The sequence below is a fragment of the Muscardinus avellanarius genome, assembly GCF_963383645.1.
Source record: "Muscardinus avellanarius genome assembly, chromosome: 4".
NCBI lineage: Eukaryota > Metazoa > Chordata > Mammalia > Rodentia > Gliridae > Muscardinus > Muscardinus avellanarius.
This window is the reverse complement of record NC_137789.1, coordinates 3,383,948-3,397,581: the sequence shown is the minus strand read 5'-3', so window position 1 is coordinate 3,397,581 and position 13,634 is coordinate 3,383,948. Positions and strand designations below refer to the sequence as shown.

The window sequence follows — 13,634 nt, the reverse complement described above, 5'->3', positions numbered from 1 at the left end:
CCCTCCTGTCTGCTGTGGGGCCCCACAGTCTCCAACTCCGCCAGTGCCTGGGGATTCCGCTCTGCTTTCCTCCAGGGAGCTCGTCCAGCCTTCTGGCTTTAAACACCACCTACGCAGAGGGATCCTGACTCCCGCTTCCCGACACCAGGCTCCTGTTTTCCCAGGCTCCTCCTCGCGTCCAGCCCATCCCCACGCAGCACTATCCAGCCTGACGTCTACGGTGAGACGACTGCACTTTCTCAAGATAGCCACACTGGCTGTCGCCATGACGACTGCTCCCTGGCCTGTCAGCCCGGGCATCATGCCAGACTCCAGAGGCGCAGCTCCACTGGCAGCCCCAGCCCGAGGCATGCCAGCACCACCACAACAGCACCTATGACACTCAGCCCACGCCAGGCCCAGCCGGAGAACCGGGGCGTCCTCCACCCGCACCCCTTCCTGCTCAGGGAGCAGTCACAAGCTCTGTCTGCCAGGGCCCTGGGCTGGCCTCTGCGGCCCGTGTCCAGGGGCCCCGGGCAGCGCTGCACGCCGGCCTTACCTGCCCTGGGGCAGCAGGATGTTGTTGACCCCGCCGAGCTTGACGTTGATCTTCAGGCAGAGGTTGGACAGGGTCTGGGGCGTGGTTCTCTGCACGTTCTTCATCTGCACGCACTGCGTGGCCATGCCCAGCACCGTGTCCCCCACACGCTTGACCTCCGCTGTGGACACACAGCCGCGCATCACAGACTCCGCCGCGCCCTTTCCTGGCTGGCGCTGCAGCAACAGCTGTCCCTGCCGGTGCAGTGCTGAGCCACAGCGCCTCACTGGGCGCTCCGGCTCGTCCACCGCAGCGGGCCCCAGGAGGGGCCTGGGCTTCGGCTCTGCCGTGCACCCAGCGCCGACCCACCCTCTGAGGAAGGGAGCTGGCCGCCCGCATCGCGGTCCTCCAACTGGTGAAGAAGCCCATCTGAACGACTCAACCAGGCGGCGCCTGGCTGGACCCAAGGGCCTGGCATTCCTCAGCAGAATGACACCTTACATCGTAGCAAATACTGCTTGGGGTGAAAATATACACACTGGCACCTCAAAATCCCCGGCCGACATAGAGCTGACATCGAAGAGCTCTGGGCCCACCCTCCCTCTGTCCCTGGACTCCTCACGGAGCAGCTGGTCCCAGCTCCCCGCAGTTCTGAAATGGCAGCTCCCAGGATGCCTGGAAACCCCAATGGCTTCCTTATTCCTTCTTTTTGGGAGGCTGGACTTGGAAGACAGAAGATAGCGTCCACATGGCTCTAATGGGCTGAACTAGACAGGGCGTCCTGCTGGAGACACCGCCAGGCCCTGTGTGTCCCTGCTGCACACGGCTTTCCCGTCAGAACGGCCTGGCTGCTCGCTCTCACTACCATGCACTGCCTGGTGGAGAGCGGGACCCTTCCACATGGCCACAGGCTTAGCACATGGCCAGTGCAGCTGCCCTTGGGCAGGAAGGACTCTGAGGAGCGTCCAAAGACTCTGAGATGGGGCAGATGGCACAAAGGCCACACTGGGCCTAGGATGGGGGGCTGATGGCAGAATGGTGGGGATGTGTGGGGGCAGCCACGCCCACCTCAGCCTCGGCCTGTGCCGCCCGGAGGTGACAAAGATGACCCTGAGCACCGGCTGCCATGGTAGAGGGAGCACTCCTGGTGTCGCAGACGCAGCAAGGACCAGGAGGATCACCTCCCGAGACAGCCACAGCTCACGAGCTAGTGGACGCCAGGCGCTCACCGTAGACGGGGGTCTTGCCAGGTAGGATGACCACCACCAGCTGCAGGCCGGCGTACGTGTTCTTGAGGTGCCGGAACATGGGCTCCACGCTGTCGGCCCCCTGCGCGTATTTACAGAAGCATGGCTGGCCCTGGATGGGCATCCCAGCGTCTCTTGAGATCTTTCGGAGCTGCTCCGTGAAGGACCTGCAGGAGAAGGCCCGTTTCGCTAAGACACGCAGCAAGCGGCAAAGAACTTGTGCCAACCAGGGGCCCCAAACAAAGGGCACGAGGTTAAGGAAGCCAAAGCACGGACGTGAAGATCAGACTTAAGTTTCTTGATGTCCCAAAGCCAGAAATCAACGCTGTGTGTCCTAAAGCCTTTCCACCCACGAAGGGGCTGGTACGCTGCTGACACTGACTTTGCGCCCTTTACTTTTTCTGAGATGGGCTTTCCCTATGTTGCCCACGCTGACCTCAAACTCCTGGGCTCAGCCGGGCGTGGTGGGCACGCTTGGAATCCCAGTACTTGGGAGGCTGAGACAGGAGGGTCGCAGGTTTGCGGCCAGACGCAGCTACTTAAGGCCCTCCACAACCGAGTGAGACTCTAAAGTAAAGAATGAAATTGAGCTGAGGGAGGGGTGTAGTTCAGAGGTGGAATGCCCTGGGTTCCGTCCCAGAACCACAATAAAACAAAAAACTCCTGGGCTCAAGAGATCCTCCTGTTTCAGTCTCCCCAACAGATGGGGCACACTCACTGTGCCAGGCTCTGTCTATACCTTCAAACGTGTTCCTCGGACAGTCGTGTTTGGCTTGTGATCTGTGCTACCTGTTCACACCACCCGCCCCCCTTCCCCTAGACAAGAGGCCGACGCGCCTGGCCTGCACCAGGGAAGGGCCTGCCACCAGCCAACCCTGCCCCTCCCCCAGCCTCCAGGCAGCCAGGCCGAGGCCTCCGATCCCCAGGCTCACTTGAGATGGACTTCGGTGCACTGGCGCTGGGGGGCGAAGCAGGCGATGGCCCACACCTTGATCTCGATGCCCGTGTGGAACTGCTTGTTCCGCATGTCCCAGACGCCCTGCACGGGCGTGGCAATCGCTTTGTTCTGTGAACAGCGAGAAGCCCAGGGTGAGAAGAAAGGGAAACAGTCCTCGGACGCGCCGTTACTCCATCGGCCCCCACCAACCCGCTCCGGGGGACAAGACCTGACCTGTGCGCTGCCTAGTGCTGGGCTACTCTGCACGTGATGCAGGCCGGGCTGGGGAGGGGGCATGCACGGATGATGGAGAACACTTGGGTGGGTGGTGGTGGGCAGCAGGTGGGGGAGGGGGCCGGCAGAGGATGGGTGGGCGGGTAAACACGGGGCAGGAGGCCAGGCCAGGAGTGCAGGGAGGGCCCAGGCTCTGCCCAGCCTCACGAACTGAACGGGTCCAAACAGTCAGGAGGAACAGAAGGGCCCTGCAGCAGGGAGGCTTCCTGCATATGAAAGGCTGCCTGGTGTCTGTTGTCAACAAGGCTGCCCGGGAAAGGCACCTGCACAGGGCGACGCCTCCAGGCCTTTACTGCCCAGGAGCCCCTCGACCTTGAGTGTGACTTGGCTGGTGGCTCTATGATGTCTAGCTGTCCTGTGCTCTGTGGCACTCATCTCTGCCCACCAGGTGCCAGCAGACCCACCCGAGCGGAGCCACAAACGGTGTCACTAAGCGTGCACGAGCAGGCAGGCGATGGCGGCCGCACACCTGTAATCCCAGTACTTGGGAGGCTGACACAGGAAGATCGCAAATTTGAGGCAGCCTCAGCAAGTAGTGAGACTCTCATCAACCTAGTAAGAAGACTCTGTTTCAAAATCAAAATTAAAAATAGGGCTGGGGGTGCAGCTTGGAGGCACAATGCCCTGAGTTCAACCCCCAGTACCAAAAAATGAAAAATGAAAAATAAAATGTTTTGCCAGGCGTGGTGGCGCACGCTTGTAATCCTCGTGCTTGGGAGGTGGAGACAGGAGGATCGCGCAGGTTCGAAGCCAGCTGCGCTGGCTTAAGAGACCCTGTTTCCAAATAAAAAGTATTAAAAAAAAAAGGTCTGGGAGTATAGCCCGGAGGTAGAAGGGCTTCCAGGAACCCCAGTACCACCAAAACAACAACAACAACAACAACAACAACAACAACAACAACAACAATAATAATAAAATGTTTCATAGAGCCAAAAAACATGCTCACTTAGAAATGGCAGGGCCCACGCGGCAGCGGGCTGCGGCAGGCACAGAGCCCACACGCTGCTAAGCCCCAGGCACCAAAACACCTGTGGTGGTCCCTAGGCAACTGCAACAGAGAAAGAGGACGCCAAGTGTCCCTGCGCAGGCAGGTGAGAGCTGGGACAAAGGCCTCTGAAGAATGCCTTTAGCCATGTGCAACAGAGCACACAGTACTTGGGAGGCTGAGCCAGGAGGATCACAGGTTCAAGGCCAGTCTCAGCTACTTAGGGAGGCCCTCGGCATAAAAAATAAAATAGGAGCTGGGCATGGTGGCGCACACCTGAAATCCCAGGACTTGGGAGGCTGAGACAGGAGGGTCACAGGTTCAAGGACATCCTCAGCAAGTAGTGAGACGCTCAGCAACTTTGAAACAGAAAAACTACACGGGCCTAGAAATATAGCTCAGAAGAATGCGCCTGAGTTCAATCCCCAGTACTGCAAAAAAATTTTTTTTCCAGTAGTGGGGATAGAACCCAGGGACATTGTACCTCTGAGCTACCCCCCAAAATCTATTTTTTATTTTTTGTGGTACTGAGGGTAGAGCTCAGGGGCTTTTTTTCTACCTCTGGGCTATACTCCCAGACCTATTTTATACTTTATTTGGAAAAAGGTTTCACTAAGTTGCTAAGAGCCTCACTAAGTAGCTGAGGCTGGTTTCGAACCTATATGATCCTGTCTCAGCCTCCCAAGCGCGCGGGGGGGGGGGGGGGGATTACAAGCGTGCGCCACCACGCCCAGCTCCCCAACCCTATTTTTTAGTCTTTTATTTTGAAACCAGGTCTCACTGAGTTGCAGAGGGTCTAAGTAGCTGAGGCTGTCTGGGAACCACGAACCTCTGGTCTCAGCCTCCCGAATGCTGGGATTACAAGCATGCGCCACCATGCCCAGCTGTCAAAAACTGTTTTAAAAATTGTTTTTGTATCCTCTGAGTTTAAAACATTTAAAAAGCAGAACTTGAGGCCTGCTTAAGAACCCTCGCAATGCAAAAACAAAACACACCTTGCTCCAAGTCTGGCAGGTAAAAGGGAACAAAGCCAGCTGGGACCTTCCAGGGGCGGCTGCCAGCAAGCCGGTGTCTCTGACACCTGCCCAAAGCGCAGGCAGGCATCGCCCAGAGCCGGGCCGGGCCCGCCGCAGAGGATACGTGGCGACCGTCCTCCAGCCCTGCCACATTCAGTGGTCAAGACACCTCATCTACACTTCACGAGGTTACACTGGCAAGAACAAAACCGCAGTGCTGCCAGGCTCAGTGGCGCACGTCTGTAGTCTCAGACACTAGGTAGGCTGAGACGGGAGGATTTCAAGTTCAAGGCCAGCCCGGGCCTCTGAGCGAGACCCCATCTCAAAATAAACAGGGTGGAAGATGTATCTTGCTGGCAGGTGCTTGCCCAGCTTTCTCCTGGGTTTGATTCCCTGTGCCACCAAAACCAAAAATACAAAATAAAACCCAAACTCTACACCTGCTACCAAATGCCCACAGAGCAAAAGCTAAAGTTCAGAGCAAGTTTTCAAGGGACCACTCCACTCTAGAGCCTTCCGAAGCCCCAGTCCGTTGGGGGTGTGTGAAGCCTCCGGGCTCACCGCGCAGCTCAGGCAGACCTGCACCTGACCGGGGGCCACACAGAGGCGAGGGCGCTGCGCCACGCACTCCACCCCGCCGACGCGCACCTACCCTGCCCCCGTAGAGGATGGACGGGGGCTGCAGGACCCGCCCGGTCACGTCCGTCATCTCATCTTTGACCATGATTCCAAATTCGCGGACATACGGATCTGTATTGAAACTTGCACTTCGCATCTTGAAAAGGGGAAAAAGAGAGCCTGGGGTCAGGCGGCGCTGTCCAGAGCTCGGAGTGGGGCCCGCCGGCCAGGACACACACACTCACCAGTTTGCTGATCTCTTCTTGGCGATCAGGAGCCGACCTGGCAGTTGCTCTGATCATGGTTGAGGTCTGATTGTCTGTTAATTTCTTTATACATCTCTGTCCTGCTACTATGTTACAGACCTAGGCAGAAGATGAAGATGGGAAAGTGAACACATGCCCTGTGCAGCCAGGGAGGCAGGGGGCTGAGAAGCTGAGCAGGAGGGGTCACTGCTACCACCTTTGGGCACGCAGAATTCCCTGTTAAATAGGGAAGCCCGGCCTGACACAGACAGGTGCACCCGGCCCGGACTCCAGCCTGCCAGGCACGCGGCCAGGTCCTGCTACGAGGTTACTGGCTCTCTGGTCCTCAGCAGACACATGCCGGAAATGCCTGTGCATAAAACCAGCTGCCCACGAAAAGGACTTGGAGAACAGAGAAGCCAAGGTACTAAGGGAGCGACGGAAGGACGTCCAGTGAGGGTGACGGGCGCTGACTAGTCTCCCCACAAACTTTTCCCACAAAAGTTTCAAACAGACTCAATGCCAGCCCAGAAGTGCAGGACAATGCCGCCAGGAGCTGGGCGCTGACTCCCATGGGCGCGTTCTCCTGACCTCCTTCAGTCCTCACCAATCCCACCTTTCTTTTAGTGGGGAAACCGAGGCCTGACACTGCTCCCTTGCCCCAGCACCTCCAGCAGCAGAGGATGAAGTTGGGCCCTGGGCTTCTGGAGACTGCGTGGCCGGGCCAGGTTCCCTCTCACAGCGGACGCACAGGCAGATGGACACTTGCCTCCAAGGGAAGGTAGGTGTGTTTCTGCTCCTGTCCGACTTGTAAACACGGGAGGTGGGGGTAGCGCAGAACCAGCTTGTGCCTGTCCTTGAAGTACTGGGCCACCGTGCACTCCACCGTCTGCCCACTCTCCTGCTGCAGCGGGAACCTGGGGAGCAAAGAGGCGATGCAGGCCAGAACACCCCAGGCCCCGGGACCAGCCCGGCACCGCGCGGGCCTCGCCCAGAGCTGAGCATCTGCGCTTGCTTTCCTGGGGCGGGATGTGGGCACTGAAGGCTCGGAGGGACTGCTGATGCTGGAAACCAGGCCCTGTCCCCTGGAGGACCTGGACTAGCCCAGAGTCCTTGACTCTGACTCTGCCTGCAGGAGAATAAAGAATAGCCGTATGCATGAGACGCAGCCATCACAAACCACCCACAGACCTACAGTAGAGAAAGGACTCAGACAGAACCCACAAAGAAAGGCCTGTGTGCTTCCCAACGGACCACGGTGATTCGGAAAGTCAGTCCCATGCCCAGGACCAGTGCCCAGAGGAGCCAGGAGCCAGGACCTTCGGGACAGGACAAGAGCAGAGTGGTGTCGCTGGCCTTGCCCAAGGCTGGCCTTCCCCATGCTTGGGGAGGGGGCCCCGGGGACAGGGCATCGAGACCCAGCCTCTCCTAAGCAGCTGTGGCTTCTGCCAGGGGAGGGGGAGGCCCCGAGTAACTAGTCATCTCCGCTGCCCAGCAACAGGAGAGGCACTTCCCACAGAAGGACCACGATGTCATCAAGCCCTCAACGGCTCAGAGACCCGAGCAGAAGCCAAACCTATTCACTTTCCCCAGAATGAGCACACGTTCATTCTGACGGCACTGTGTCCCTGAGACGGCAAGTCACGGCCTTAGACACCAAGCGTGCAGAAGGCACACGCGGTCAGAGAGGTTGCACGAGACCAACTCCGGCAGCACCCAGCACAAGTTTTGATGACACGGGGAGGACCCTGCCGTCACCGCAGAAAGTCAGAGGGGGTGAGGGAGTCGCTGCCCACCCTACCCCACAGGGTGGAAGTGAGGTCTTCCATCAGGTAAACTCTGGGATCTAGTAAGACACATATAAGAGAGTATTGGCGTTTAAAAACAAACAGAACAGGCCAGGTGTGGTGGTGCACGATCGTTTGTAATTCCAGACATGGGAGGCTGAAACAGGAGCATCGCAGGTCTGAAGCCAGCCTCGGCAATTTAGCAAGGCCCTCCACAACTTAGTGAGAGCCTGGTTCCAAATAAGATCCAGGGTATAACTTGGAGGTACAATACCTTTTCACTCCCAGAACCCAAAAATAAACTAAACTAAAATAAAATCAGAATAGAATAATCTTTCCAGGAGAATCGCGGCTCCTGTTTCAGGAGGCCAGAGGGGCAGCGGGACCAGAGTGGGGCGAGAGCAGGGCTCTTACGTTTGGTGGCTGGCAGGCCGCCTGGTGACGTTGCAGACGCGGTACTTCCTCTTCATCTGCCCGCAGTGCGTGATCTCCACCTTCAGACCTGGGGACGCGGCACACGGGGTCAGCGTCGCTGTCCACTCAATGTCTGCACGCTGAGCTCCACTATATGTTTTATTTATTTTTAATTTGGAAACAGGGTCTCACTAAGCCGCTGGAGCATCCTCTTTATTTTATTTATTTGTGTGTGTGTGTGTGTGTGGTGCTGCGGACTGAGTCCAGGGGCTTTCTACCTCTGAGCTACACCCCCAGCCCAATTTTTTATTCTTTATTTTAAAGGAAGGTCTCACTAAGTTGCAGGGGGCCTCACCAGGTAGCTGAGGCTGGCGGCAAACCACGGTCCTTCATCCCAGCCTCTTCGGTACTGGGATTACAAGGGTGCACCACCACACCTGGCTCCTTTTATATTTGATTTGGAAACAGGGTCTGAGTTACTGAAGGCCTAAATTGCTAAGGCTGGCCTCAAACCTGAAGTCCCCGTTTCCGACTCCCAAGTACTGGCTTGAGCACTACTTTAGAGAGCCTGTTCTCGTAGAGCCTTGGCTAGAGACCCTGCTGTAGGCTCTGGAGCTGTAAGGCCCCCCAGGAGGGAACGCCGAGGTGACCCACAGGCCCCCCAGGCCGGATCCAGCGCACCTGTGGGGGTGCCTTTCACTTGGGAAATGTGGCCAAAACCTAAGGCACGGTGTCTACAGACATGAGCAGCCTTGGGGCTCAGGGCGAGCACGAGGCCTCCACTCCCCAGGGGACCAGTGTGGCAACACCAGGGCCCCTCGGTTGCCTTCAGAGGGGGGGTGCCCGGGGCCGCCCCGGTGGGCGGACAGGAACCCGGCCACACCTGCTGGGGGAGCAGCCTCCCTCTGCCACCCGCCCGGCGGCCTTCTTAGACACGCGCAGCCCACCGGACAGTTACCGTTCTCTAGAAAGCCATCGTTCCCGCTCTGTGGAACAGGCTTCAAGCTTCTCAGTAACTATTTACTTGACGGCCGCCTCCCTCTGCACATGGGGGAAGGAGAACTCACGGGCCGGAGGCGCTGGGGCGGCTCCTTACCTTTAATTTCTTTGGTAAACTTGACCCTTTGGGAATCTGTCAGAGGTTTTTGTTGTTCTTCAATACTTTTAAAATCCAAAACTTCACAAACAAACTCGATCACAGGCTGTGCCTTGTAGAACGCGGTCGCTGACACTGTGGGCAGGAGGAGGAGAGAAGCTCGATGGGGCTGCGCAAGGCTTGGGACGCCATGCTGGAGTGGAGGCCCCAGACCAGGCCCAGGACCGGCCAGGATGCCTGGCCTCCGCTCTCAGGCCACAGGGCCCCCCTAGGGCCAGGGTCCCCTCCAGGTGAGGGACTGAGCCCGAGGAGACCAGGCACCTGCCCCGCCAAAGGCTAAGTCCTACTTAGCAAAAAAAGGAAAGCCCAGCCAGGTGTGGTGGTGCAAGCTTGTATTCTCAGCATTTGGGAGGCTGAGACTGGAGGATGGTGGTTCGCAGACAGCCTCAGCTACTTACTGAAGCCCTCCGCCACTCAGTGAGACCCTGTTTCAAAATAAACAATAAAAAAGTGGGCAGGGGGTGTAGCTTGGAATGCCTCTGGGTTCCATCCCCAGACCCACAAAAAAAAAAAAAAAGGCAAAGCCCAACCAATCACGGCAGCCGCGGCTGTGGATGTGCAGGGTTCTGACTGCTTTCCAGTATGGGTATTTCTCAGATTGGCCTTTCCTCTGTTTTATTTATTTATTTTTTGCAGTACTTGGAATGGATCCCAGGGGCATTCTACCTCTGAGCAACACCCCCACCCCTATTTTTTAATATTTTGTTTTAAAACAGAGTCTCACTGAGTTGCAAAGGGCCTCACTAAGTAGCAGAGGCTGTCTTCAAACTACAATTCTCCTGTCTCAGCCTCCCAAATGCTGGGATTCCAAGTGTGCGCCACCACATCCAGATTAATTCTCTCTTTTTTCAATGAAAGTATATCTGAGCAAGATAAAAGTTCCAGGCCTTTCTAGACTTCTCATAGTGCCTAACTCCTAAATAAGGAGCCTTCCCCTCTGACCTTGGCAGTGAAATGGGAGTCCAAGGCAAAGCAGAAACCCAGTGTCTCCAGGCAGGGCAAAGGCAGCATCACCCAAACCCAGGAAGGAAGCCCACAGGGCGGCCGGGCGGGGTGGGCCCTGCCAAGGGGCCGCATGTGTGCACCCAGGAGACATCTGGGAGGGAGCCGGGCACAGCCCAGCAGCACCCAGGCCTTGGTGGAAGCAGCTCAGGCTCAGGGCCCGCCAGAAGCTCACTGCAGACCTGAGAACCACTGCCCCAGTCCAGGCCCCACAGCCTCAGGGCCCTCCGTGTGTCCCCACCCGCAATCAGGCCCCAGGGCCTCAGGGCCCTCCGTGTGTCCCCACCCGCAGTCAGGCCCCATGCTGGGCTTACCATCAATATTCAGCATCATCTTCCAGAGAGATGGCCGGACGGACTGGTGGAAGCCAAACCACACCTCCCGGCCCCCACCGAGAGGGTTGGAGCAGCCCTCGGACGCGGTGAAGAAGGAGCGGCCCACGGGGGTGTACCTGCACCAACAGACGGCCATCGGACGTGAGCCAGAGGGCCGGGCCCGCTGGGCGGCAGGCCACCTGGCCGCCCAGTCTCTTTACTGCACTGGCCAGCACAGGTCCAGCAGCCCCGTGGACGGGGCCCGGCAGTAGCAACAGTGAGTGGGCCTAACACACCGCATGGGGGTGACATTACTGCACTCAGCGCAGTGAACTGGCTCGGGATGCACGGTGGTTCCAGCTCATGTGCGCAGCCGCGTCGCGGGTCTCCAGAGACGGGGCTGAGCTGGGACAGGCGTGGCTCCTGCCGAGAGCCGCCTGGCTGGGTATTTCCCGTGTCCTGCAGTCAGCACACTTGCTTTGCCCTTGTGCTATAAGCACCTGTGTGCACTGGCCCGTCCGTGCACCACAGGGCTGTGTGGGGCGTGGGGTGGGTGGACGTGGCCTTTGCTGCGTGCCAAGGCAGGTGGACTGGACGGCCCAGGCCTCGGGGAGATCCGCCGCCCTGGACCCCTGGCTGAGGGGTGTGCCCAGGCTCTTTCTCAGCCTTTCTCGGCTCCTTTTATGGAGTGCGGCCTGAGCCGGGAACATCTCCTCCAGGCAGTCTCGCCTGCGGCCGGCTGCCTGAGCGCCCAGCCACCCGGGAGGAGCCCCTGCTCATCACCCTGCCGCCGAGGGAGAGGGCGCCGTCTAGCAGTGCCTGATCACAGATGGGCGCGCTCTTCATAGGACCATGTAGCTGGTTCTTTTCATTTTCTACCTGAAATGTGTCTGCCTCTGTTTCTGTTGTTTTTCCAAAATGAAAAAAAAAAAAAAACTATTGCCAAGCATGGTGGTGCACGCTTGTAATCCCCACGCTTGGGAGGTGGAGACAGGAGGATTGCACAGGTTCGAAGCCAGCCTTGCCGGCTTAAGAGACCCTGTTTTCAAATAAAAAATATAAAATAAAGGGTTCCATCACCAGTACCACAAAAAAAAAAAAAAAGCTATTTCCTCCCTGATTGTGAAATTAATATAAATAATAATTCAAAGGAATTCAAAAGGAAAAACTTCTGTGGCCACTCAATTAGAAATACCAATGACAAGCCGGGCGTGGTGGCGCACGCTTGGAATCCCAGCATTTGGGAGGCTGAGACGGGAGGATCCGGGTTCACAGGCAGCCTCAGCTACTTAGTGAGGCTCTTTGAGAATCAGTGAGACTATGTTTCAAAAGTAAAGAATAAAATAGGGCTGGGGTTGTAGCTCGGAGGTAGAATGCCCCTGGGTTCCATCACTAGTACCGTCAAAAAAAAAAAAAAAAAAGAAAAAAGAAAAGAAAAATCAACAACAGCTTGGCTACCATCTTCTACTCCCTCTGTGCCCGCCTGCCCCTTAAGTAGCTCCAAGCAATGAATATCTTCTGTGGGTCCATCATGAGTGACAGTGGTCCTGGATGCAGTCCCCTCCACTGGGCCGACGCTGGGGACACCAGGGTCTCCTCTCCACCCAAGGGTGGCTGGCGTCAGGGCACCCTCTCACGACAACAGCGCTGTTGGCCCAGGAGCGGTCAGCGTGGACTCAGCCTTGGGCAGGTTTCTGCATCCATGCTCCTGAGGCCCTACTGTGTGCCAGTGTGTAGAGGCAGCGGGTGAGGACCCAGGCTGAATGTGGCGGGAGGTCCGGCTCCCACGGGAAGTCAGCACAGCCCTCGGCCCAGCAACTGGTCAAGTGAGGAGCCATTAAATTCCCGCCCCCTTGCTGGCAAGGATAGGCGCAGCAGCCCTGGCAACCAGGTAACCCCACAGAATGGCACTGGAACCTGGTGTCTACAGCTCGCCCGGCCTGAGAAGCCACAAAGAAGGTTCCTCCGGGCACACCGGGCCAGGCGCGGTCTCAGGCCAGGCCTGACAGGAGAGGGACACCCCGCGCTGCCGCCCAGGCCCGCACGGGACCAGCACACGGGGTTCCACCTCCAAGTGCTCGGGCGGCACGCGGCGCTCAGTGTGTGCGCTACGCCGTGTCACCCTCGTTGGTTCATCTTCACGGACGACCCAAGGCCAGCGCCCCCCACCCACTCTCTGGGCAGGATGGCTCCTCAGTCACCTGGGGCAAGCACCGGAGCGCCGCCCCGGCCCGTGCGCCTCACCTCATGGAAGGCAGGTGTCTCATGACCACGTCCAGGGCCTGGATCGTCTCGAAGGGGACACTGGGCAGCCGCCCCGAAAGCGCATCGTGTAGCGCCTGCAGGCTCACACAGGACACCCACTTGATGGACACCTTGAAGATGCGGTCTTTGCCTTCTCCTGGCAGTGTGACCTCCAGCTCCACCTGCCAGGCAGAGCACACGGTCACTCCCCAGCGCCTAGCCACCCGCCGCCACCGTGGCTACCGAGCGCAGGCAACGTGACCACGAGCCCCAACTTGTAAACTTCACTGACACTGCGTGTGTGCGGGTGTGTGTGTGTGTGTGTGTGTGTGTGTGTGTGTGTTGCGGTGTTAGGGGATTAAACCCAGGGGCGTTCTACCTCTGAGCTACACTTCAAACCCCATTTTTTAATTTCTTAATTTGGGAACAGGATCTCACTAAGTTACTGAGGCTGGCCATGAACCTGTGATCCTCCTGTCTCAGCCTCCCAAGTACTTTTAATGAACTCACACTCACAAAGCTATGTATGGCCAGTGGTCCACGTGAGGAATGGTGGTCTAGAGCAGGCACCCCCGACTCTCCCCCTGGGTCTTGGGGTCCCCCTCACTTGCCCAGAGGGCTCCACAGAGGCCAGCCTCCTACCTGCTCACTCCACCTGGGCTGAGCACCGCAGCCAGGTGGCTAGGGGCTGCCCCTGCGCTGAATGTGGCGGGCACAGACCCTCACGGTGCTGCCACAGAGCTCCACCCTCCGCTCCTGCGCTGCCCAGAGGGTCCAGAGCAGCCACCTGACAGGCCAGGGCTGCACGTTACCGTAAGTGCCCAGAAATCCCAGCAAGGGAGACTCTGTTGACTGATT

General features: G+C 58.0%; 1 protein-coding gene across 3 annotated transcripts in view; it reads right to left on the bottom strand.

Moving 5' to 3' along the window:
• Positions 1 to 13,634, bottom strand: part of AGO2 (argonaute RISC catalytic component 2) — a gene marked incomplete at both ends in the record, with an annotated part of 94,612 nt that overhangs the window by 14,045 nt on the left and 66,933 nt on the right. For 2 of the 3 annotated variants that reach the window (XM_080694703.1, XM_080694704.1), the window contains 10 exons: positions 539 to 698; positions 1,747 to 1,931; positions 2,697 to 2,830; positions 5,649 to 5,771; positions 5,860 to 5,979; positions 6,629 to 6,776; positions 8,061 to 8,148; positions 9,157 to 9,291; positions 10,533 to 10,669; positions 12,777 to 12,958. In XM_080694703.1, coding sequence (XP_080550829.1) covers positions 539 to 698; positions 1,747 to 1,931; positions 2,697 to 2,830; positions 5,649 to 5,771; positions 5,860 to 5,979; positions 6,629 to 6,776; positions 8,061 to 8,148; positions 9,157 to 9,291; positions 10,533 to 10,669; positions 12,777 to 12,958 — 1,412 coding nt within the window. Of the gene's footprint in view, positions 1 to 538; positions 699 to 1,746; positions 1,932 to 2,696; positions 2,831 to 5,639; positions 5,772 to 5,859; positions 5,980 to 6,628; positions 6,777 to 8,060; positions 8,149 to 9,156; positions 9,292 to 10,532; positions 10,670 to 12,776; positions 12,959 to 13,634 lie in introns of all 3 variants that reach the window. The other variant, XM_080694705.1, reaches the window with a different exon arrangement.